A 25,393-nucleotide genomic window follows, 5' to 3' on the forward strand; every position below is an offset into this window, starting at 1 on the left:
ACGGACCCCAGATGGGTGGGCTTGGCTGCAGGTGGATCTGGGCACTGGACCTGCCCTAGCAGCCCCCAGGGACGCTCCTCTGGCCCCTCAGCTCGGGGGCCAGGACCCGTAGGACAGCCCTTGGGTCTGTGGTCCAGAACCAGTCCAGCGAGGGAACGGGGAGGGGAGGGGAGGGCTGTCCCGGGAGCTCCCTGCAGAGACGCCTGGTGGGGGGCGTTGCCGAAGAGGTCGCCAAAGCCCCGGGGTGAGAACTTCCAGGGCAGGCTGGGGACACTGCTGGGGCCCATGTGCCTGTCCTTCAGATCACGTGGACGGCACGGTATGGCAGCCAGGCCGGCGACATCCAGCCCGCGGAAGTCCAGCAGGAGGTGGTGGTCAGCTACCTGCCCCTCAGCCACATCGCCGCCCAGATCTATGACCTGTGGACGGGCATCCAGTGGGGGGCCCAGGTCTGCTTTGCTGAGCCCGACGCCCTAAAGGTCAGTCTGCCTCTGCCCAAGCGGGGGTCCGAGTGCGTGTGCAGAAGCACACCCGAGTGTGCACTCGTGTGGGGGCCTTGTGCGTGCACCTGTGAGCGTGTGAGTGTGCGGGCCCCCGTGCATTTATTGGTCAGAACTCTCTCCGCTGCAGTCAGCATGGTCTACTTGACCCAGCAAGAAGGGGCTGACGGTACGTAGAGGAAAGGGGGCCACATGCCATCGAGGATAGGTCATCCTCAGAGGAAGGCCACGAGTGGTCGCAGTCCCGCCCTGCTTCCCAATCTCATCAACTACCCCCATTCTTTGGAAGCTTATTTTAAGCATGAGGAGAGCTCTCCCAGATTCCCCCCCCCCCCCGGCACACCTCCCCCCGCCTGTACCTCCTGGCCCAAATGGTCCCTCATCCGTTCTTACATGGGTCACTGCTTAGGGGAATGGTCATGGGCGGGTTAGAGAGGAAGGAGTGGCCGCCCCCAGGGCTGGGAGGGGACCGAGGAGCCTTAGGGCGCCTGGCCGCATGAGCAGCGGGGATGGCTGCCCAGGGGCGGCCGACAGCGTGGGACATGTGCGCACCTCTGTGCAGGACGCCTGTGGGGCGTGTGCACCTGACTCTGGTGCAAGGGGCCTCCCGGCACTGAGCCGCAGGCCTTCCTCTCTGGCGCGGCACAGGGGAGCCTGGTGGACACGCTGCGGGAGGTGGAGCCCACGTCCCACATGGGGGTGCCTCGGGTGTGGGAGAAGATCATGGAGCGCATCCAGGAGGTGGCGGCTCAGTCCGGCTTCATCCGGCGCAAGATGCTGCGCTGGGCCATGTCGGTGACCTTGGAGCAGAACCTCACCTGCCCGGGCAGGTACGGAAGTGGGGGCCAGGAGGCCGGGGGCAGCAGGGCTGGGGCAGCAGGCCAGGACGGACCGAGGACCTGCTGGGCTGGGCTCCTTCCAGGGACCCCTGTGCAGAGGCCCCATCGGGCGCTGGGCTGGAGGCCTCTTCCCAGACTCCACAGGAGACAGTCACCCCACCTCTGGGTTCCAACTGGCAGGACTCACTCGCTCCCCTGGGGGACGTTCACCCCCCCCCCCAGCTGTCCTCACAGTTCCTGAGGCATTTCCTGACTCAGTAGGGGGCAGGGAGGGGCCCCAATGGTGAGCGCTCTCCCAGCCTTTCTCCGGGGGACCCCAGAGCCTTCGGACAGCTTTCCGAACTCCCACACAGTGCTGTGGGGGTGCACGGCACACACCTGGGCCGGTCCGACTTAGAAATATTTTCCATCACTAGCGGGTCTGTGAGACCAGGTCATGTCTCGTGAGACGCGTACGCATGTCTGCAAATACGGCAGACATCCCTCCGTCTCCGCACCTGCGCACAGCCCCGCCTGGTTGACCTCGGGCTCAGGACGGTGCACGTGGGGCACACACCTGCGCGTGCGCGCTCACAGACGTCCAGGCCGGCGCGCACCTGCCCAGTACCCACGCGCCCATGCGTGCGCGTGCGCGAGCCTGCGCGGACCGCTCTCCCTCCCCGCAGCGACCTGAAGCCCTTCACGGCCAGGCTGGCGGAGTACCTCGTGCTCGCCAAGGTCCGCCAGGCGCTGGGCTTGGGCAAGTGTCGGAAGAGCTTCTACGGAGCGGCGCCCATGACCGCCGAGACGCAGCGCTTCTTCCTCGGCCTGAACATCCACCTGTATTCGGGCTACGGCCTCAGCGAGACCTCGGGCCCCCACTTCATGTCCAGCCCCTGCAATTACCGGCTCTACAGGTATGCGTGAGCCCGCCTGCCCTGGCTGGCACCCGGGGCCACCGCTCCATCCTGGCCCGGGTCCCTGGCTGTCACCAGGGGCAGGAGGGGGAGCTGGGAGGACAGGGCCAGCCCTCCAGTAGGCAGACTGGCCAGTCAGCTCTGGGGTGCGTGGAGGGATCCCCCCCGCTGTGCTTAAAGACTGCCCCGTGCCGGCCCATCACAGAGCTTGAAGCTGTACCCGTCCTCTCTCCCTTCTTTCTTCTCCTTAAAACCTCTCACTCTAACTCCCTATTAAAATACAAAAGTGTTGGGAGGTGAAGAGTGAGAGGTTGGAGACCCAGGGGGGGCTCCTGGGTGGGGCCTGACCAGCCCCCTCCGGCTGTCCCCAGCTCCGGCAAGCTGGTGCCAGGCTGCCTGGCAAAGCTGGTGAACGAGGACGCCGAGGGCATTGGGGAGATCTGTCTGTGGGGCCGCACCATCTTCATGGGCTACCTGAACATGGAGGACAAGACGCAGGAGGCCATCGATGCTGATGGCTGGCTGCACACGGGTGACATGGGGCGCCTGGACACGGACGGCTTCCTCTACATCACAGGGCGGCTCAAAGGTGAGCACCGCTGGCCGGCTTTGTGGCTGCAGGCGTGTGTTGGGGGGATATGCTGCTGCCATTTGTGCCCGGAGTCCCGAGCCTGTATCCAGCTCGTGCACTTGGACTGACAGCATTTTACGTCCTCCTCTCTGCTGTGGGGCAGACACCTCGACCCTGACTTCCTAATGAGGACACCCAGAGAGGGTAAGGGACTGGCCCAAGGTCGCCCAGCTAGTAAGTGGTGGAGCTGGGATTCAGCCTCCCTAGAGAAACAAGGCAAGTCTTTCCAGAAGATTGTGGGGCATAAATATGTATTTTTACATGCAAACATGGGCACGATATCGAGAACACAGATTGGATGTAAAATTTAAAATGAAGCAGGAGACTTCAGAGAAATTTCCCATGAGGAATGTGGCCTCCCAGGGGGACTGCTGGGGACTGACTTGCACGGAAAAGTGCTTTGCTCACTTTGCGCAAGGGGGTGTAGGTCCAAACACATCCAGGGGGGCTCCCTGCCCGTTTCCCAGGGGAAACCGGCTCAGGGAGTGGGCGAGCAACTCTAGAAATCTCACAGGCAGGGGAGCCGTCCAGCCCGGGCTCTGCTGGCCACAGAGGCGGGCTCTTGGGGCAGAGTCTGGGCAGGCCTGGCCTGAGTCTTGGGAGGAGTAGGGTGACGGTCCTCCCCCCCCCCCCGCACAGCGGGGGAGCTGGGAGATCCCTGCACACGCCCTCCCGCTGTGCGGGGGTTGGGGGGGGCGGTGACTGAGAGCGCCGCCTAGGGCCTGGCTTGGTGATGGCGGGTGAGGCCTGCTCGCTGAAAGGGAGAGAGTAACCAGGAAACATCCATCCAGAGTTGGACCTCCTTATAAAATAGTATGGTTAGGTGGCACCTGGGGGGCTCAGTCGGTTGAGAGTCTGCTTTCGGCTCAGGTCATGATTTCAGGGTCCTGGGATTGAGCCCCATGTTGGGCTCCCTGCTCAGCGGGAAGCCTGCTTCTCCCTCTGCCTCAGCCCCTCCCCCTGCTTGTGCTCGCTCTCTGTCTCTGACAAATCAATAGATAAAATCTTTACAATACTATAGTTAGAGGTGGGGGCCCAGGTGCCTTTTCTCCAGATAAGTATCCACCCACCCAGCCTCACTGCCAAGAAGCCTCCCTCCCCGCAGGGCGTCCGGGCCAGGGGCCTGTGCGGGAGGGGGCTCGCCCACTGTCCTTGCTCCTGGGGATCTTTGTGATCTGCCTGTTACCTGGCTGCACGCGGCCTACCGCCTTGGTCTTCATCTTTCGGACAACCGTGGCTAGAATCATGCCGGTTGCCTCCGAACAGGTGCCAAGATTTTGATTCTGAGTTCATCGGGTCTGCGGGTTAATTTGGTGAGAATGTGTCTCTTTACAACATTGAGTCGTCCAGGCCATAAACATGGGGTAGATCGCCCAGTGCTGGGCAGATACACAGAAATGTGAGATCATTTTCTGGGGAAGGTACCTACTTCGGAAAAGACAGTAAACTTAGACTGATGCCCAGGGAACGAATCGTGACCATCCCCCACCACATAGGCACAAGACGCTGGACCAGCAGGTGGGAATTCCAATGATACCTCACCTGATTTTGAGCATAGAGAAGAAGGAAAACTTCCAAATTTTGGAAGTATATTTGGAGTATAACATTGATACCGAAATCTGAAAAAGATTGTATTTAAAAAGAAAACTGTAGACCAATGACTTTTATGAATAGATATGCTAACACCCTAAATAAAACACTGGCAAACAGTCGGTGCCAGCACATTAGAATGTAACCCGTTGTGACTCAGTGAGATTCTTCTGGAAATGCAGGGATAAATAATGTAATTAATCCCATTAATAGATCCTTTAAAACGTTTGTGGTCATCTCCACATCTATCACAAAGGCATTTAACAAAAATTTAATATCCTCATTCATGGATAGAAACGGAAACCGGTGGCTGCTTCCTTAGCATAATGAAACATGAGTCTCCCAAGCGGGAAGCCGGCCCCAGTCCTGGGAAAGCCAGACCCCACCCCTATGAAGGAAGGCGCTCATGGTCACGCTCAGGCCGGGCCAGCGCCGTCGGACAGGGCGGAGCGGCCGCCACGCACAGTAGCGTCTCGCAGACAGAAGGCCAGGAGAGCACCGTGGGGAGCCCGTGGCTCGTGCCGGTGTGTTTAGAAGACATCGCAGGAGAAACTCGTCCGTGCACGACAGCGACAGAGAAGGTAGAACGTTTCCGTATGAGGAAGAACGGAGCCCTTACCGCTCCCAGAGGGAAACAGAGAAATCCTTTACCCGGTTGGAATGCCAGAGGTCTACAGGAGCCATGAGAAGGGACTCACGAAATTTTACTACATTAAAGACAAACCAAACAAAAAACCTCCACGTAGTCAAACCCCAGGAGCAACGACAGATGTCATAGCCAGGAAGACAGCCTGCAGCCCGCGATGCAGGCGCGGGTGGGTGTCAGCGGCAGGGCCCGTCCCTGGGCTTCCCTAGACTGCGTGTCTCACAGCCGTTCCCTAGTGTGCAGCGTGGGGACTTCTGCACATCGGTCCTCAGCTTGGCTCCTGAGTGTCTTATGTCCGGGCGCCGCTGTAGAATCTGTGTCCCACTTGCTTGCTGGGGGCATGGAGGCTGCTTGCTGCGGGCTGGGGTCACGTGACCTGGAGGCGCTCCGTAGAAGCTGGCGGTTTGTCATTTCTCTCCAGCTCTGTGCACACCATCGATCGGTTTCGTTCCTTCCTCTCCTGTCCCTCTGGGCGTTTCTCTTGCCTCTTGTGCTGGCAGGACCTTCCGAGCCGTGGTGAATAGACGTGGGGACAGTGGTCGTCCGTGTACCGTTCTTGGTCTCGGGGGAACACTTTTGACATTTGATCCCTGAATGCGTTTCGTGTGGATTTTTGGCAGGTGCCCCTTCCTGCGCCCAGTTTGCTGAGGGCTTCTAAGCGCACTAACATGTGAAAGACACTGGTAGAAGGGGGAAAGGGGGAGGGGGCCAGAGAAAGCCCCAGGAGGAGGAAGACAGGGGTGGTGAAAGCCGCCGGACTGTGCCTGGCCGTGGTTCCCTCTCTGCCCCACCCCTGCTGCCCCCAACAGACCCCACGGTCTGAATGCATCCTTTCTGAGCCCACGCCTTGGTAACCACTCTTCACCCTGCTCGCCAATGCCCTAAAACCCTGAGCCCCAACCGCTCCATGGCTGCCACCCGTCCGGGCAGCCCCTCAGCGGGCACTGGAGGGGCCCTGCTCCCCCCACCTTTGCTCCCCTGTCTCACCTGCCGTGTACATGTGCCCTCTATCCGTTAGACCCAATTCATGCTCAATGTGCAGCTGGGCCACATGCCTCCCTGGCTACCCCAGCCCCGGGCAGCCCTCTATCCCACCGCCTTGTGGGCTTCCTGCAGCCAGGGCCTGTCTCCATGTCCACACGGGACCTGCACACAAGGGGACCAACTCCTCTTTGTTGACCTAGAACTGGGGGCGGGAGGGGTAAGAGCTAGTGAAAACAGTCCAGGTGTATTAAGCAAATGTCCACTTAAAACCATCTGTTTGGCAGCAAGCCACCTTCTACGGGGGAGACCAGAACGCTAAGGGCCTGTAGCTGGTCTTGCAGTGAGTGAGGCGGTGGATGAGGGGTGGGCGCTGGGAGAGCAGCTCCAAGAAGGGAGAGCCAGAATCACTGGCGGGGGGAGAGGGCTTCCTGAGAAGAACACGCGGTATGTTAGACAGAGACGGGAGGAGGTGTCTGGAAGGTGTAGGCGAGGTGAGAGGCTCATCGCGGGAGCTCTGGAACCGTGCTGTGCTGCACTCTGGGATGTACTCGACCTCGGACAAGCCACCTAACCTCCCTGTGCCTCGGTTTCCCCATCTGTAAAATGAGCTTCTCCATAGGCTGGTCGTGAGGGTTCGGTGAACCACTGCACATGTAGGACTTAGCACAGTGCCTGGCCCATGGTGAGTGCCGGGGCCTGCCGGGTGGCAATTCAACTGCAGGGCGATGGCAGCGTGTCCGGGGGGCGATGGATGAGAAGTCTGAGCAGGCAAAGTCTTGGATGATGAACAAGGGAGTGGGAGCCCTGAGTGAGCGTTTGTGCTCCAGGAACTGCCACCATCCCCCCAGCAGGTCAGGTGTCCCCCAGCAGGTCAGGTGTCCCCCGAGCAGGTGTCGCCCGAGCAGGTGTGTTCCCCAGCAGGTGTGTCCCCCGAGCAGGTCAGGTGTCCCCCGAGCAGGTGTATCCCAGCAGGTGTATCCCCCAAGCAGGTGTCCCCCAGCAGGTCAGGTGTCCCCCAGCAGGTCAGGTGTCCCCAAGCAGGTGTGTCCCCCAGCAGGTCAGGTGTCCCCCAAGCAGGTGTGTCCCCCAGCAGGTGTGTCCCCCAGCAGGTGTGTCCCCAAGCAGGTGTCCCCCCAGCAGGTGTGAGGTGCTTCTGCGGGCATGGCACTGCCTCCCCACCCCCACCGCCACCCCCGCCAAGTATCCAGTGCTGCCAGACTCTTCTGCCTCCAGGGGCTGGGGCCAAGGCTTGGGCCCTGGTCCACCCCTGGGCACCTGGACTGAGGCTTGTGCCGGGGGCCTGGCCCTGCCTCCCCAGAATTAATCATCACAGCTGGTGGAGAGAACGTCCCCCCTGTGCCCATTGAGGAGGCTGTGAAGATGGAGCTGCCCATCGTCAGTAATGCCATGCTGATCGGGGACCAGAGGAAGTTCCTGTCCATGCTACTCACCTTGAAGGTACGTTGAGGGGTCTTGTTCTGGGGCGGGGGTGTCTGTGGGCCTGGCCCAAGCAGCAGCCACGCTTGGCCAGGACACATGTAGATCTCGAGCCTTTACTGTGGGATAACCTGTCGGCTCCCTGCACTCAGGTGCAAGGTGCAGGAACCACAATGGATGACACGCTGCTGTGGTGATCCGTCATGGTCCAGCTCAGCCCGGCTCCCAGGGCTGCAGCCCCCACTTCCCCGCTCAGATGCTCCGAGCCCAGGGTGCTGGATGGGGCCGGAGGGGTCCCTATTTTAGTCCATGGTTTTATTGGCTGAAGTCCTTCTAGGTGTCCTTCCACCACGGGCCGTCCCTGAAACAGCTCACAGTGACCCACATCCTCAGAGACTGGGGCTTGTGTCTTGTGGGCGAGGCTTGGGCCTGGTCTGACCTCTGGCTTTTCAGTGCGTGCTGGACCCAGAAACCTCGGAGCCGACGGACAACCTGACTGAACTGGCTGTGGCCTTCTGCCAGCGGGTGGGCAGCAAGGCCACCACCGTGTCGGAGATCGTGGGCACCAAGGACGAGGCCGTGTATCAGGCCATTGAGCAGGGGATCCAGAGGGTCAACATGAATGCAGCCGCCCGGCCCTACCACATCCAGAAGTGGGCCATTCTCCAGAGGGACTTCTCCATTTCGGGTGGAGAGTTGGGTAGGGTTTTTTCCTTGCTTGTTTGTTCGCACTATTCCAGGGGCCGTGTGGGAGGGCAGAGGCCACGGCAGGGCCTTCCGGGAAGCAGACAGGGCAAGCATAAAGCCACCGGCAGCCCCCCTCCTTCCGGCGGGAGGACACAGTTGCCTGGTGCACAGACTTGTGCCTGGGGAAAGCCTGCCGCGTATGCGAAATGTGTGCTGGGACCTGTTAATTTGAACACGGGGGGCCGTTTTCCCCTGAAATCGCAGTGGGACCAGCAGGCAGACCCCAAGGCCCTGTTAGTGTTTGGGCTGGAGTCCCCTGGCTCTAGGGGCTCAGTTCGCGTGCAGGTAAAGGGATGAAGCCCTCTGGACCGTGGTCCACAAAACCAGGAAAGGCCGCTGCTGCGGCCTCAGCGGGACAGACGAAGTCACTCTTGGCTGTAGCACGTGGGGGTGTTGGCGGCCAGGGGAGGCGGGAATGGCTTCTTCCCTGGAACAGCCTCTGGCCCGTGGAGGCTGAAGCAGGGTGCGAGTGCCCGCAGGCGCTGAGCTGCTCTCGGAGACTGGAGTGCGTCTGGTTGTCTGGCGCTAAAAGACTGAAGGCAGGTGTCCTCTGTAACCAGCTTCTGGAAATGACTTTGATTTTGAAGTCTCCGGTTACACAGCCAAGCGTGTTAGCGCAAAATGGACTCTGAGCTGCCCCCACGCTAAATCAGAGCCCTTGCGACCGAGCTTTAGAGGGAAGAACCAAGGCCAAGCACAGGGGTTTGGGAAAGACCCCCAGAGACCGCCGTGGAGGTGGCGTGCCCGGTCTCTCCCCGGCCCGTCGCGCAAGCAAAGCTTAACGCCCCACGCCGTCGTGTGCGTGGTCACAGGCGGTCCACTCGTTAGCTACTGTTGTGTAATAAATTACCCCCAAATTTAGCAGCTTGAGACAAAAAGCATTTATCATGTTGCTTTCTGTGGGTCGGAAATCCAGGGCAGCTTAACTGGGTGGTTCTGGCTTGGGGTCTCCTGAGGTCACAAAATGTCGGCCGGGTGGCCGTCACCTGGAGCCGCTTGCCTGCTCACCCGCGTGGCTGGGGGCCAGAGCCTTGTCCCGAGGCTGCCTGTGTGCTCACAGCACAGCGGCTGGCCTGCCCCAGAAGGATCTGGGAGCCCGAGACAGAAACCCTAGTTCTGTGGTTTTGTTTGATGGAGCCATCGATTCACCCAAAGGACAGAACGGAAAGACGCGGAGGAAGGTTATGCCGGTTAAGGAAGGCGGTGCCTCCTGGTCTCTCGTGATGCCAGTCGCTCCCTGGCGGCCCGTCGGCCGCAGGGACGACGCCGGGGCAGCGGGAGCTGGGTCCCTGGACTGGCCTCACTCCGGATCCTCACCACACACCTTCCCAGGCTTCTCAGCGTCCAGGCCTCACTCCCTCTTTCCAATCGCTCCTTCAGGTCCGACGATGAAGCTGAAACGGCCCATGGTTCTGGACAAGTACAAAGACATCATCGACTCCTTTTACCAAGAGCAAAAGAAGTAATCGGGCCACCGTCCCAGTTTCCACTGAAGACGGCAGGCCTCTTGGAGGGTCGTCCTGAGCTCCGGGTCCCCTTCGGTCTGGGTGCACGAACGCCCGGCCAGGCTGAGGTCTCTGCGTCCGGCCCCGGCACTGGCATCGACGCATGCCAGGCCTGGCGCCAGCGGCAGCTGACAATCCCAAGAAGCTTCACACGTGGATAGTTTTAATTTTAAGCATTGCTCTTTGTTCAGGTGACAAATGAGATCAGCTCTCCCTCCAGAACGAAAGGGCGGCCGCTGGCTCGCGGGACAGGCGGTGCGCAGGCTGTGAGTTGGGGAGGGCGGAGGGGAGGAGGGCGGGAGTTACTCTGCAGGTGGGAGAGCCAACAGTTGGAACTCACCTAACGGCCGACTTACTCTGGAACCCGTGGCCGCCGCCGCACCGCATGCCAGTACCGGGCACTGGGCACCTCGCGCTTGCCGACTGACCTGACGCTTAATAAAGCTGCTGCCATTTACTTGATTGTACTGAGTGTGACTTGAATATTAAACCGTTTAACAGAACTGCCCACCAGTACCTGATTTTTCTTGTCAGCCGAGCAGGCGGGCCAGGCCAGGGAGTCATGGGTATTTAACCCACGGGACTGTGCGCCACGGGCGTGACCACGTGCACCCCGGAGCCAGCACAGCGCAGACGGCATCGAGGGGAGCACGCTGTAGCCACAGCCGGCTGGCACTCGCCCGCACCCCGAATGCGCAGAGCCAGTGACCCCTGCCGGGACACAGGTGGAGAGGGTTACGCCTCGGTTCCGGAATTCTTTACCAGGGTGCACCTAGGAACCACGGACCATGGGCGCGACCCACCAGAGCAGAGGAAGCCGCAGCCTGAACAAAGTCAAACACACGTGAGACGTAAGTCTGGGGACAAGCCTGAGAGAGCAGCCAGACAGGGACCCTCGCTAAGGAATCCCTGTGCTCAGGGCACATGAGGCAGAGCCCATGGGTTTGCAATGCCACGCGGGGGCCAAGAGAGCACGGGAGCTGCTGAAAATAGTGACTTAGAGTCAGACGTAAAGGACAATCGTGCTGGCGGGGTGGTGTGGGGCACGGGGGTGGGGGGCAGTGGCCGAGCCCAGGCCCGACCGCGGGTTCGGCCCCGATGCTGCTGAGGCGGGATGGCGGGCAGTGACTCGGTGCACGGGGGACGGGGAGGGCCAGCCAGCACGCCCAGGTCACCTGCAGACAGAACCGACGTGGTGGGGGCCTTGGGTGGCTACGGGCAGAGTGAACCGCGCGCTGCGGGCTCCTGCGGCCGCCCCATAGCAGAGACGCCTCACGCTGTCCGGTGAAGAGGCCGCCCCTCCACTCGTCAGCGCTCCGGCCAAGAAACGAGCATCTCCAGATAACAAGGTAATGCACACAAGCCATGTGTCTCTGTAGCCAATACACTGCCCGTGTCTTATTAACAGAAATTGCACCTCTCGTGCGTATTCTTGAAGATTTTATTCATACTCAGTAATTCAGGTTGAAGGACGCACCTGCCTACCGCCCGCATCGCTAAGAAATATGCCGTATTCACTGGTTTGGATCTGAAACTTCCAGGAAACCTCTCCCGTGCCCGTTTAGCTTTATAAGAGTATCATCTTGTCAATAGTCTACTTTGCATCTATTACATTTTTCATAAACCAAGGAAAACAGGGTTTTCTTTAAAAAGTTATGTTTTCTCTTATCAATTCTGTATCGTATTTACAGCTGAGGAAAAACCGTTTTAACCAAAGTGTAAAATGATTAACATGGCAAACGATACAGTCCACTTAGAGTTTACAAAAAAACACATATCGGATAGACACAGAATAAATAAAACAAGCACTTGGGGCAGGTCCTCTGAAAGCCGGCCTAGGGACGTCACCTGCACAGACTTTGTTCAGAAAAGGCCACGTCTACGAGTGCGCTGTCAGGAAAGAAGCGAACCAAACGTGTGCGCGACGGAGGTGCCTGTGGCGGCCGCTGGGAGTGACGGCCACAGACGCCACTCACAGGAGCCTCAATCCAAATCTCGTACCCGACGGCAGATCTCCTCCGTGAAGTCGGAGCACTTTGCGTTGCCTCCTAAATCTTTTGTTAAGCTCTGGGAAAAGGAAAAAGCAAAGATAAATGCACTCACACGCTAGAGCGAAGCCAGGCTGTCTTTACGGGAAGCCCCCGGTGAGATGCGGCCGAGCAGGTCTGGCTCCCCCCGCCCCGCACGGAGAGCGAGGCCCCCACCCAGGACGACCGGGGCCCAGGTAGCACCCACAAAACACCCTGGAGGGGACGAGATGCTCTCAGCGACGGAAGGAGGGAGGCTTTCCAAAAGTTTCCCTCTGTCCGTACAGACCGTAACATTTGATTATGGACATTTAAACGAAGCATAAATCCCTTGGGGAATTTTTAAAGTTTAAAAAACATACTTTGAGCTATTTTGGAAGCTGAGAAACGAATTAAGGTAATATCTGAATCACGTGGGGCTTGACTCATGAGCCGCAGACCGGGAGGTTCACACTCCGCGGAGGCAGCCGGCCAGGCGCCCCTGAGTCACTAGCTCTCCGACTCTCCTCCTTCGAAGAGAAATGCTCCCTCACGGCCCCTGGGTCCTGACACCTTGTCCTCCCTTCCCTCCCAAAAGGACCCCGAGACACTCAGTTCTCTTGTCCCACTGCATCCTGCCGATTCCAAGGGCCACCGTGGACTCGGGGCAGCTCTGCTGGGCTCTGCAGTAAAGCTTCACAAAACAGATCCTATGCCTTTGAGGCCCAGCCTCGCTCTCCAGCCATGCTCAGAACAACGAAGCTCGCTGGGTTCCAGCCGGACTGTGAGTCGCAGCCGCCATGCTGGAGCTGTGGGACCTTGGACAAGTCCGCCCGTGTCTCCGTGCCCGGTTCCCTCACCTAGAAACGGGGCCTAGTCGTAACAGAGCAGCAGAGGCCTACGGAGATGATGTGTATCACCAATACTTAGCTTATTAGCCACGATGATCACTTCTATGAAAGTTCCATTTCCCTTTCAGCACACACGTGGAGCCCCACGTCTCTGCACATCTGATCTGGACCTGCCCCCACGGCCTGGACCTTAGTTCCCCTCGCCGTGGTAGACTCCGCAGACCTTATCAGGTGCACGACACGGGTTTGCTCAGGGGAGCAGCAGGGACCTGGCCCATACGTGCGCTGACAACAGGACATCGAGGCCTCACTGGCTCTGGCCCCCGAGCCGCGGCTCCTCTCTCCATAGAACGCACGCACGTGTGCTCGGGAAGCCAACGCCTCTTGCCTTCACCCGGACACAGTGTGTGCAAGAAGACGACCGATACCTTTCCATCCTTAATCGTAGCAAAGCACGCGGCCTCGACCCTCGCGGCGTGGTCAAAAAGCCCCATGTGGCGTAGCATCATCACGGCGCTGAGCAGCAGGGCCGTGGGGTTGGCCATGTCCTTGCCCGCGATGTCCGGGGCGGTGCCGTGAACCTGCCAGAGGAGCACACGCGGTCAGGGGGACAGCAAACAGCCCTCTCCCGGGGACGCTGCGCCCGTCACGTCTCCTCATTAATCAGACATGGGGCCGGGAAGTAAAGCCTCGGAAAAGCCAAGAGCTAAAGCCACGGGGGAAAAGTGCAAAAATACGGACTATCTTTTCCAACTTCTGATAAAATGTTGTAACTGAGGAAAGAGACATAATAAATAATGATACAAAATAAAGAAGGGGGAAATGAATGAATAAACCAACCTTATGTAAAAAAACCTAAAGAAAGCATCATTTTCTTTCGACTCCCGGGAAAACTCAACAGTTGAACCATATTCGTGCAGATAACCCGTCCCGGCCCTCGAGCCATTCCTACTTGAACTCTGCTTTACAGGTCACCCGGGGCCTTACCGACTCGAAGATCGCGACCCCGTTGGCTCCAATGTTGCCACTTGGTGTCACACCAAGACCTCCAATCAGTCCCGCGCACAGGTCACTGGGGGCAGAAAAACATTTCAGAGTGTTCTGAAGAATGAAACACCTCACCCAGACTTTGGATTTTATTTAGTATTTTTTAAAAGATTTTATTTATTTGACAGAGAGAGAGGGAGAGACAGCATAAGCAGGGGGAGCGGGAGAGGGAGAAGCAGGCTCCCAGGGAGCCCGAAACGGGACTCGATCCCAGGACCCTGAGGTCATGACCTGAGCTGAAGGCAGACGCTTCACCGACTGAGCCAGCCAGGCGCCCAGACTTTGGATTTTCAATACCATTCTCCACCAGAGGGAACCAGGGCTCCTTGGAGAAATGGCTGATCTGAGACCACAGTTTGGAAAACACAGGACGAGCCGGAGGCAGCTCACTTGCCAGAAAGCAGACGGGGGGTGGGGGGGCGTCCAGAGGATACAGCAGCTCAGGGGACACGCGCTGGCCAACAGAAATGATGGCTGTGATGGACAGAACTCACGGTTATACCCACGAGTCAAACTGACATAAATGCAAGAGAAGGGAGCTGATCTCGCAGCAGAATGCCGACTGGCAGAGGCAGAAGGAATAGTGGCCAACTCTGTGTATGTGGTGGGTAGGGGGGCACCAGCAGGAGGAAGGCAGGGTGAGGGGAAGAGAGGGGGAAGTAACGCTAGCAGGGGTGGGCTGTGCGGGCCGGGGACACAGGGGTCCCTTATACTGTCTTGCAATTTTCTGTTAAGTCTGAAATTATGTCAAAAGCCACAAAAATTGTGTAAAAATGAGCACCCACTTGCTATACACAGTAACACATTGAAATCAATCAACTGACAAAACACCCCAGAATGGGAAGAGGGACAGACCACGAGAGAACGACAGCCCAGAGCCAGTTGGGCAAATCAGTGAACCACGCATCCAACAAGATCACTGACATCACCACCAAATCGCCAGGGTCCGACTCATCCGACACACGCTGTGCCTTTTACTATCGGAATGAAACTTCTTAAGCCACATTCATTTTGGGACATTTATAAATAAATTATAGACCACAGGGTACAGCTGGACTCACCTAAGGATGTCTCCATACAAATTTGGCATAACAAGAACATCGAACTGGGACGGGTCCTGGACCATCTGCGAGGAATGCACATACGTTTAGCGATGGGCGCGCGGCCGCACCCCCGACACGCCACAGAGGGCAGCAGGTGAGCAAGCGTTTATACTTACGTTCAGACATACTGTATCAAGGTACATCTCATTAAATTTAATATCTTTACAGTTTTCAGCAACTTCCCTGCATTTTTGCAGAAAAAGCCCATCTGACATTCGCCTGTATTTAATCAAATAAAAATTGTTGAAAGAAAGACTTGCAGAAAGGAAAGGACCAGGTCAGAGAGAAAAGTTAAGTTCAAGAAATGTTAGTTCCAGAAGCCCAGATGTCTGATTTCAATCACAGTAAAATTATTTTTCAGGCAGTTAATAAAACGCAAACTGAAAATGTTTGGGGATATTTCTAGAAGCACAAAAGGACATAAAGATGTAAAATAGTCTGATCATAATAAAGACTATTATTTTTAATAGTTTTGTCCAGCAAAAATGAAGAAACATCTATTAATAAGAAAATGTGAAAACGGACTCATTTTAATGGCTGTACCATCGTACACGCTCGAGCCCTTTTGCTGCACGTGGCCTGGGTGAGAGGGGCAAGCAGGAGGTCGCCCGCGCAGCCCCCAGCGTGTGGCTGTGTCAGAGTCGCTCCCCCGGTCTACTCGGACAGCAGAAGCGCACCTGCCCTTTGACCTGCGTGGCCCCGGCTGAGCGGCCACAGCAGCTGGGGATCCGGTCTCCGGCGTCCTGCTCTGATGACACCCAGGCCCTCGTGCCTCCCTGATCTGCTCAGAGACGCCTGCCCCGCTGACTGCGGAGGAGAAAGGGAAGCACAGCAAGCGGGGCTCCGGCCGGCCGGGGACTCACATGATGTTGGCTTTGTGCACGGCCGTGACGTTGCTCCGGTGGTTGCTGCGGGCGTACTCGAAGGCGAACTCCGCGATGCGTCTGCTCGCCTCCTCGGTGATGAGCTTGATGCTCTGCACGACCCCGTCGACGATCTGGGGGGAGCGGGGCGCCTCACTGGGATGGCCGGCGCGGGCCGCGGGCATCGTGGGGTCAGTAACGCCCGCCCCGTAAGGCCCACTGCACGGATGGGGATAACTGAGGTGCAGAGGTGGCCCTGCCCAAGAAGACGCCTGTGAGCAGGAGGATTCAAACTCCCCACAGAGGGCCCGCCCCAGGCCCGGCCCGAGCCCCCACCGCACAGAGGTCACGGGGAGCCGTGTCTGCGAGGTGTTGCCGACAACCGGGAATCTGCACGGCTGTCCCAAGTGCGAGTCCAAGTGTCTGAGATGAACGTACCACGTGCTCAATGCCGCTGTATTCTCCTTCTGTGTTCTCCCGGATGGTGACGATGTTCACGTCCGTGTAAGGGGTTTTATAGCCCTCGATCGAGACACACGGCCGGACATTGGCATAAAGGTCAAACGTTTTACGCAGCAGTAGATTCATAGACGGGTGGCCAGCTGCTATTGGGGTCTTTAAAGGGCCTGTAGTAAAGAAGAGCCCCCAGTGACAACGGGACACGTCCTGGGTGCAAGTACAGACTATTTACTTGCAATTCCAATTTTTCCTTGTTTCGCTTTTCCATGGGAGCTTAGTTAGGATGAGAAGTGCTGAGTGACGCCTGTACCATGCAAGCCTATGAACCAAGGGCCACTTTTACCACCGAGCAAGGTCACCTGAAAGGACAGACAGGTGCTCTGCTTCGAAGCACGGCTGTCGCTAGTGGGCAGTCATTCCGCGTGCGCTCCCAGGTCACCCGCTACCCCACCTGGGCCACCGTGCAGAAGGTGTCTGTCTCTGACTTTACCCCCTCCCTGATTCAAACCAAGGAGGAAGACTTCCCCGGAGGCTTTCGGGAACATGACTACACTCCTTAGTAACGCCGTACACCTCCGCGGGGAGGACCGGCCTCGGCAGCGTCTAACCCCCACCACCACCTACGAGGTAACAATACTCTTGCTGCCATTCAAAAATGAACGGAAGGGGCGCCTGGGTGGCTCAGTGCAGCGTCTGCCTTCGGCTCAGGTCATGATCCCAGGGTCCTGGGTCAAGTCCCGAGTCGGGCTTCTGCTCCGCTGGGAGTCTGTTGCTGCCTCTACCCTACCCCCTGTTGTGTGCTCTCTCTCTCTGCCAAATAAATAAATAAAAATCTTTAAAGTTAAAAAACAAAATAAAATAAAAGGGAAGAGAAGAAAACAAAAGCAAGAGTAAGAAACGTGCCCAAGCCTCCCAGCGGTAAGTGGCAGAGATGAGACTCAAACCTGCACCCGTCTGCACTTAGAGCTCTGCTGAATGGGAATCGGGCACATGCCCACATTTCGAACCAGGACCTGAAGCATGCAGTAATTAAAATAATAAAAACGTGAGAAGTGTGCAAAAGATAAATCTACGTGAACATAAATACACACTTTCATTCGACACAGGCCAGTAACCCTTTAAGGTTCTTAGTGGGGAAAACTACGTCCCGAGGTAAAAACAGTGTCCCCGTAGGGAAGTTGCCTCCTGTGGGGAGCACAACATGAGGAGCAGAGAAGGCGAATCTCTTCGTTGTGCACCTGAAACGAACGTGACTGTGTCAGCTACACGCCAGTGAAAACATTCTGAAGAGGAAAGAAGTAAGCTGCCTCGTAAGGATGGTTTGCTTTATCGCAGTCAGGCCTCGCTGAGCTCAGACGCATCGGCTCTCAAACACATAACATCGGCGGCAGAAATCCACAACAGCCACCACAACCACTACCTTTCAAGCCCATCTTGTTCTTGTCCATGGACTCTTTGGCTTCGGGAGGGATCATCCACTTTCCTCCAGGTCCTTGAATGGCGGTGACATTCCGTTCCTCCCACTGAATGGGCGCCTAGATGCCGCGACACAGAGCACAGTGAGCTGCAGGCCGGGGGGGCTGGCACGCACACTACAGCGACATACTTTGTCAACTCTGGGTGAGCTGCTGACAACGTACAATACAGGTCCAGAAAGTTCTGGCACACGAGAAGAGACGTCATTCCCTAGTGCGCCCAGAGGGCCTCCCTGTGCTACCCTGTCCAGTCCGCGCTGAGCTGCCACCTGCCCATTATTTTCCTCACAACTCTTACCGTGGCCATAGTCAGAGTATCGCAAGGAGAGGAGAAATACCGTTGCAGAAACACGGCAGAGCACTGACACGGGCGTGAACCCAGAAGTCACATGCTAAGTGACGGAAGCCGATCCTAAAAGACCACGTGGTAGGAGACTCTATTCATATGAAGTGTCCAGAGAGGCCAGTGTGTGGACAGAAAGCAGACGAGTGGTGACCTGGGGCCGGCGGAGGGAGGGGATGGGCAGCGAGTGCTAACGAGGGTAAGGTTTCTGTTTGGGGGGTGAGAATGGTCTAAAATTAGAGCACGGAGCTGGCCGCACAGCTGTGTGCGTGCACTACAGACCGCGGACTCGGACCTCACCCGCGAACCAGCGGACCGTGTGGTCTGTCAGTTGTATTTCAGTGAAGCTGTTTAAAAACCCCAGACACAGCACGTAACCCACGCAGCCATGCGCCAGTGTCCCCTCCTTCCCCGTGTGTGCCCCGAAGCCCGCACGGCAGGCGCCAACCGGGGGCGGCACGGTCCTTGTCCCCGGGCGCTTACAGCAGGCGCGCGATCTGCCACGAGAGCGGCACCAGCCCCTCCGCACGACCGGTGCTTAGGAAAACGACGTGTGTGCGGTGAAAACCCATCCAGTCCCTATCCTACAGCCATCGCATCGTGACAGCCCGACCCCGCCCAGCAGCTCGCGGCGATGATAAAGGGAGCCGGCAAGCAGAGCCCAACTTTCCCGTCTTCCCCAAACCAAAGCATTTAAAAATGCCACCGCGCGAAGGCCGGGCCCTTAGCACGATCGTCCCTCGTACTTGACGGTAATACCACAGCGGGAACTGTTTTAATCTTTCAGGATCTCCTGTATGGTTTTTGAAATCTCGGTTCTAGTCTTCTTGGCAGGACGGCCGGTCTGAGGCAGACAGGGGACCGGCAGGGCTCAGCCCCGCGCGCCCGGCGGCACGACTCGTGACTCCACGCACGACGAAGCCCGCGCACCGCTCCCGTCCACCGCGGTGGCAGCAAGCGGCACTGACGTCAGGGTCGTGGAGACGGGCGACACCTTCCGCTTCACAGTTATCCTGGGAGTTCACAGACTCCAACTGCCCACGGAGTTTTCAACAAACGATTAAAACTGCCCACGAAGTTTTCAACAAACGATTAAAACTGCCCACGAAGTTTCCAACAAACGATTAAAACTGCCTACGGAGTTTCCAACAAACGATTAAACGATTACAGGCATTTTGTACGGACACTTACTTTGGCGGCATCAAAAATCTTCATCACTGCGGCGGAGATCTCGGGGCCAATGCCGTCTCCTGGAATCAGAGTGACTGTCTGAACCTGGGGTAAGAAGTCACCAAAGAGGACAGCGAGGGTTAATTTTGAAGGTACGGAACGAATACCACTGACAGAAAAATCCAGCTCATGGTAGAGGGGCCTCAAGAAGACCCGAAGGCCTTCAGGAAAAGAGACGTCCTCCCAAGAGCTCCCCAAAATGGAGGCGAGACGAGACTCAACTCCACTCTGCGCCTGAGTTCAGAGGCTTTAAAAACATGATGCTCTTTAGATAAAACAAAAATAAACTACTAGGTAGACCCCCAATTGATACTGTTTTTTTGACAAGCTACAGAGACCAATTAATTCAAGTCTCTGCAACCAAAGAGAACAAAATTTCCACAGTGTTCTCTCACTGGAATTCAGAGGGCTTCCTATGAAGGCACCTGCTCTCCTCTCCACTGGGATCCTGGAAAGTTAGGTCTTCACCCAACCTGCTCAGGCTTAAAAATCACTTTCAGGCATGTTCCCAGGAGACTGCTGCGGTCTGTTCTAGAACTCAGAGAACCTCAGACTTCCAATCACAAGGGGGTCCCCACTGTCCTGCGTCCCTCTGTGACACCAGCTCCTCAATGACAAGTGTCATCGAGGGGAGCCCCGCAGAGTTTCTGTGTGGCCTACAAGAACAGCAAGTGTGGTCACACCTGCAGAGTCTGACTTAGACGCAGAATGACAAGGGTGTTTCTAATGTAACGCCAGTGCTTTACTACAAAGACTTCAGTCAAGCCAGCATTTCAAACGTAGAAAAAAAATGTGTAAAGGGAAATGATGTTAGGATTTCAGTGAGTTAATTCAGACCCCCCTCCCCATTTGGAGACAATAGGTGTCATTATCTGGGGACTTTCTCTCACCAGGAAGTCTGGCCCAGACAACGGTCCCTGGTCTTTTCCAGTCCTGGCTACCCTGTGCTACATTTTTAAAAAATCACTGATTCAAGTGTCCCTGGTCTTTTGCCTTCCACTGATATCCATGAGCAGGTGGAGTAATTACTTCTGAATTTCTCTGTATCACTGAAGAAATCTTTTAAAAACTCAGTTCCTCTTCTTATTTCTTTCAACTACAACCCCTCCTCACCAGGCAAATATCTTTACCAAATGGACAGCTTAAATCATAGCAGAGAGCACTGATGGTCCCATCAGTGCTCAGGGCGCGTCTGAGATGCTAGCGTGGCCAGCCTGGTGCTTGAAGTGCGAGCCTCGTTCTGCGTCTTTTGCACAAGCAGAGTGAAAAGAACCCTTGGCTTCTCCTTCCTGTCCTCCCATCACGTAACAATAAATGTCATCAGGCCAGCAGAAGAAGCTACTTTTCTTCCACGATACAGAAAGTCGGTGGGAAAAAAGAGGTACAACGGCCTTATAAATCCCTCCTAGAGTAAGACATTCTGTGGGAGTAGAGGAATTATGAAATCCAAATCAGATTCTGTAAGAAGGGGGCAAAACCAAAACGAATAGGAAGTCACTGACCCACAGTCTTAGAATGCTCTAAGATTCTAGAGCATTCTAGATGTGGTATCAGCTTTTAAAGCAGAGAATTCTAATGCTGGGGATTCTAAAAGCAGCAGATTCCATGAGAAACAGGAGATCCACTAACATGTCTACAAGGACTGCATAAGGACGTGTGAGCCCACAGGGTGCAGACAGGTCGGAGGCATTCCTGATAGTGGTCAATCCACTGTTTTTAGGGAAGCTCACAAAATGAAAATGCAAAGCGGGTTTGAAGCTTCTCAACAATTTCTCTCAACTTGGACTAGTTTCGAAAAAAAACCTGTCTTACCAAAATGAGATTGTGAAACGAAGTAAGAGGCTCAAGGGTAATTTCTATTTTTAACCAGGCTCCTTTAAGACACGAATGTGATAGGCTTACAGAGCCAGCTGTAACATAATTCTCAAATGTGCAAGTGAGCCAATGGGTTTATGCACGTTAGCTGAGAATCTGAACATCCAGTATGAGTATGGCAAGTTTTCCCTAACTTTAAATAAATGGCGACAACAAAACTATATAATCAATGTGTCAGAGCATCTTTCTTGAGAAACTTCTAAAAGGAAAAAAATAAAAGATGTAATTATACTCACACCACCAGCAAAACCTCTGGTCACCTGTTTTTGGTTGTGGAATGCCCCCAGCAGCCGAGAGACCTACATAGACATCAACAAAGAAACGTCATGCACAGAATTAAACCACATGCAGTGAGGAGTGGGGATGAGGCCATTCCTGACGGCTGCTGCTGCTGCAGGTTTGCACACAGATGTTCAGGAACTTCTGAGGACTACTGTTCTCTTGTAGTAGCTCGATGTGACAAGCCACCTCAGAACTGAAAACCTCAATATTCAGTTTATCTTTGCTTTGAAAATCTAAGTACTATATACTTTCAAGTTTGATTTGATGAATAGAAGTTGTCAAAAAATGTTGAAGGGAGAATATCCCTTTTTAGCTCAAACACTGGACTTTTCTCGGTTGATCTGGAAGGTTTTATGTCAACATTCTTGACTACCGGGTCAATTTGGGGGGAACACATACTCTAAGAAAACTATCACTGATTTTAGAGCTGGAAGGGTCCTTAAAAATTCCAGAGACCAACTCACTCGTTATACAGGTGGAGACATCGGTGTCTCAGGGTCAGGATCTGCCTACAGCCACAGAGTGACCACAGAGACCAGAATTCAGGTCTCCCGACTCCTAGTCCAGTGTTCCTTCAATTACACATCACGCCTATTCTTCCATGAATATTTAGTAATTACACTTTATAAAAACAAAAATCTAACAAAGTTTATTATATACCATTTGACACCTGTGTCCTATAGAATGAAGATTTTATGTTTTCTGAACATGGTCATTATTGTTAATTGCCAGGAAAGGGGATACAGAAAAAAGAAAAACGACCCCCGAGCCCCACTAGCCCAAGATATCACTCTACTCAACACTCTCAGACACTAGAAACAGAATTTTAAAAGGTTGCTTTGAACTTTAATAACTGAGTCATTGAAAACTGGTACAAAGTCCTATTAAGAAATTGGGTACATAGACGTAACGTAAAATTCATTACGTTATAAAGGTAACTTTTTTTCATGCTAGATACATAAGCAAAGATACATTTGTTATATGCCGGCTTCGTCTTCCTTTCTGGGGACCGTTCTCACAAGGCCGACCCTTTGCCATCACACTGGCATCCGCTAACGAGACACCAACCGACAGCCAGGCAGGTATGAGTGAACTGTATTCTCTAACCTGGCATCTACCGTCATCTCTCTGGACTGAAAATAAAAAATAGGGCCAGACCCAAAAGAACACTCTACACCAAAACCACCGGCAAAAATCTTAATCCTTGAACGTGATTCATCCACAGACAGATGGGCCGCTGGAAGAGAGGCCATGTGAAAGCTACTCGGTGCTGGGAACATTATAAAATTCGCATGAGTGCCTCTACCCACCCCACCCCAGAAAGAAAGAGGGGGAAGACAGTCATACAAAACTGGCCCATGTCTTTGGGACAAAAGACCCAACCAACAAGTGATTTAAAATGTCAGTCCGCAAGCACAAAGATTTTTATGTTTTGTTCATTGTTGGATCTCCAGTGCCTACAACAGCACGGGGCTCACAGGAGGTGCTCAATGAATATTTCTGGGAGAAATACAAGCCAGCCTCAATCCTCTCTTTTACCTGACAAGTCCCCATCCCAGCAAACGTCTTTAAAACTTGCTCCAATTTTCTCTATCAGTCTGGTCCATGTCTGTCATCTCTCCTATGTGATCTTAGAACAAGGCAGTATACATCTAAGTCATTAAAATGACTCAGAACTGTAAGTAAAATGAGATTTTTTAAAAGCAGAGACTGTCTTGTGCTCTATCATGTACTTGCACATGCATTATGTTATCTCATCTCCATAAAACCTGGAGAGGTAGGTATTACTGGCCCTTCTCAGATAAGGAGACTAAGGCCAGGCTCATAGAGCGTGAACCGAACTTCCGACTTCAGGTCCTGGGCCGTCGGAATCCACGGCTCCTCATTTCCTTTATTACCTTCATAATCCAACTTAAAAACATAGAAATACAGTGTTGGATGTATGGCAGGTACTCAATAAATATTTGCTGCTGGGGAACTGGCTCGTTGTAATTACAGCATTTGAGAACTAGAAAGGTCTTTAGAAACCTAGTATTTTCTCTAAATAAAGCTTTAGGGGAAAAAAATCAAGCTGCAGACCACCTTTTCAAATTAAACCCTACATGGAACCCCAAAAGAGGGACTGCTCTGATTGAAACATCAGCCCAGCATCCCCAACATCCTGGGGTATGGGGCTCTGAGGCACCTTGTGCTCCAACCCCTAAAAGGAGAAACGGGCTCCAAAGAGGTCCAATGATGGCCAAGGGCCACACAGGAGTCCATGTCAGGGGACAACCTCATCGGATTCCACAGCCCCACTCTTTCTGAACACCCACTACGTGTTTTTCCTTGCAGTCCACGCTACAGGCAAAGCAAATCGACCAGCACACCCATTACCAACAGTGCTGCGTTAGTCCGCCTCTCTGACGGCTCCATGTACCTACCAAAGATGAATCGCGTATTAAGTGGGGTGAACTCCGTGGTTAAAGGGTTGATTTCTGCTGAGACAGTGACACAGAAATCACGTTCCCTTCAGGAGCAAATGTGGCAGAACAGTTACTACCATACACAAATCCGGGTCTGGAGAGGGTCACCACGTAGAACCCACTCACTGAGGCCCAAGAACCACGCTGCCTGCTCAGTGACTGCAAGATACATACGCTGAATGCTGGGAAACCTTCAGACCCATGGTTCCTTCTGCTCGCACTGACGCTTTCACATGATTGTATTTAATCCTCAAACAACTCCGTGAGGCAAGTACAGATATTCTACAGATGGGCAAAGCTCAGAGATGTGAACTTGCTCAAGGTCACACAGCCAATCAGTAGCATCGTGCAGATTCAAACCTAGGTCTCCCGCGTAGACGTCCAGTCTAGAGCTCTTTTCACTAAATCACAGTGATCTGAGACGCTCTTTAAGCTCAAAGCAAAGGAGAAAAATAGCACCAAGTTCTACCAAAAAAACGGAATTGCTTATGGTAGATTTCTAGGGGGCCATTCTGGAAGCGCAACAGGAGACCCGAGGGCCTACTTTTCCCCGTGCCTGTCATCTGTGTGTGACCTTGGCCACGGAGTAGGGAGAATGGGACGGAGAACTAGGAAGCGGGACACCTGGGGCCGCCCCCAGTTCCCACCCCGACTCCCCGTGTGACCTTGAGCGGCAGCGTCTACAGAAACGAACCCAGGAACTGCAGGGGGGCCCTGACGCCCCTTCCGGCTCCCGCCCGGGGCCCCGGCCCCGAGCTGTCAAGGGCAGCGACAGCTCTCCTCGAGGTCGCGGGGTTCACCCCAGTGACAGAGCGGGGGGGGGCTGGGGTGGGATGTCCCGGGTGCGGGGACCCCGCGCCGTCCGATGGCGGGCCCGGTGCCCCCGCGAGCTCCGGGGCCCTGGTCCCGCCGGCCGCGCCCAGGACAGCCGCCCCCCCGGCCCCGCCGGCCGCTCTCGGGCCACCGCTCTACCCGGGCCACCCACCCACCCCGGCCCGGGCGCCAGACGCAGGCCCGGCCCCGGCGCGGCGCTCGCGGGGACACCCGGGCCCGGCCGTGACCTTGGCCCCGCCTGAGGCGCGGCCGTCCGGGCGCAGGGCCACCCGCACCGTCTGCGCCCGCCGAGGCCCGCGCTCCCGCACCGCCTCCGCCCAGCCTGCGCCGCCCACCCTCCCGCCCGCCCGCCGCACACCGGCCGGGCCGGCTCTCACCTTGGAGATCCACGCGGGCCCTGCCATCGCGTCCCTCCTGGCGCCGCGACGACAGCAGCTACAGCAGTGCGCAGTCGCGCAGTCCGGGCTGGAGCCCCGCCCCCCTCGGGACCACGCCCCCACCGAGGCCCCGCCCCGGAGCCCCACCGCCCCCCGCCCCCTCCCGGGTTCAGCCCTGGACGGCCGCCGTCTCCGCTGGCCAATCGCCTGGCTCTCCTCGAGGTGACGCGCGGAGGCGCGACCCGGAAGCCGCCGCGAAGGCCCCGCCCCCTCCTCCGGGCTGAGGCAGAGCGGGGGCAGAAGGGACACGGCTGCTCCGCTCAGTTTGCACCCTCGTGCAGGTACGGAGACGGCTCGCTAACGTCACAGATGCATGTTGGTGTGTGACAACGTCACTGACGTGTGGCC

The 25,393-nt window shown here is 55.8% G+C and overlaps 2 protein-coding genes across 2 annotated transcripts in view; one reads left to right on the forward strand and one right to left on the reverse strand.

Annotated features, from left to right (window-relative positions):
• ACSBG1 (acyl-CoA synthetase bubblegum family member 1) overlaps window positions 1–10,278 on the forward strand; it is a 47,879-nt gene extending 37,601 nt beyond the window's left edge. Inside the window, exons 8-14 of the mRNA XM_045804443.2 lie at window positions 303–479; window positions 1,149–1,330; window positions 2,005–2,235; window positions 2,607–2,824; window positions 7,405–7,544; window positions 7,977–8,223; window positions 9,651–10,278. Coding sequence (XP_045660399.1) covers window positions 303–479; window positions 1,149–1,330; window positions 2,005–2,235; window positions 2,607–2,824; window positions 7,405–7,544; window positions 7,977–8,223; window positions 9,651–9,736 — 1,281 coding nt within the window. The 3' untranslated portion in view covers window positions 9,737–10,278. The remainder of the gene's footprint in view (window positions 1–302; window positions 480–1,148; window positions 1,331–2,004; window positions 2,236–2,606; window positions 2,825–7,404; window positions 7,545–7,976; window positions 8,224–9,650) is intronic.
• Window positions 10,279–11,202: 924 nt separating this feature from the next.
• Window positions 11,203–25,108, reverse strand: IDH3A (isocitrate dehydrogenase (NAD(+)) 3 catalytic subunit alpha). The gene is made up of 11 exons (XM_045804444.2): window positions 24,986–25,108; window positions 21,264–21,326; window positions 19,114–19,197; window positions 17,525–17,639; window positions 16,084–16,271; window positions 15,646–15,779; window positions 14,899–15,001; window positions 14,741–14,805; window positions 13,620–13,704; window positions 13,061–13,213; window positions 11,203–11,842 (listed from the first exon to the last, which is right to left on the reverse strand). Exons 1-11 carry the CDS (start codon window positions 25,010–25,012, stop codon window positions 11,759–11,761), a joined length of 1,101 nt encoding a protein of 366 aa, XP_045660400.1. The 5' UTR covers window positions 25,013–25,108; the 3' UTR covers window positions 11,203–11,758.
• Between the last annotated feature and the right edge of the window lie 285 nt (window positions 25,109–25,393).

The sequence above is a fragment of the Ursus americanus genome, chromosome 28 (assembly GCF_024610735.1).
Source record: "Ursus americanus isolate L20-20 chromosome 28, mUrsAme1.1.p, whole genome shotgun sequence".
NCBI lineage: Eukaryota > Metazoa > Chordata > Mammalia > Carnivora > Ursidae > Ursus > Ursus americanus.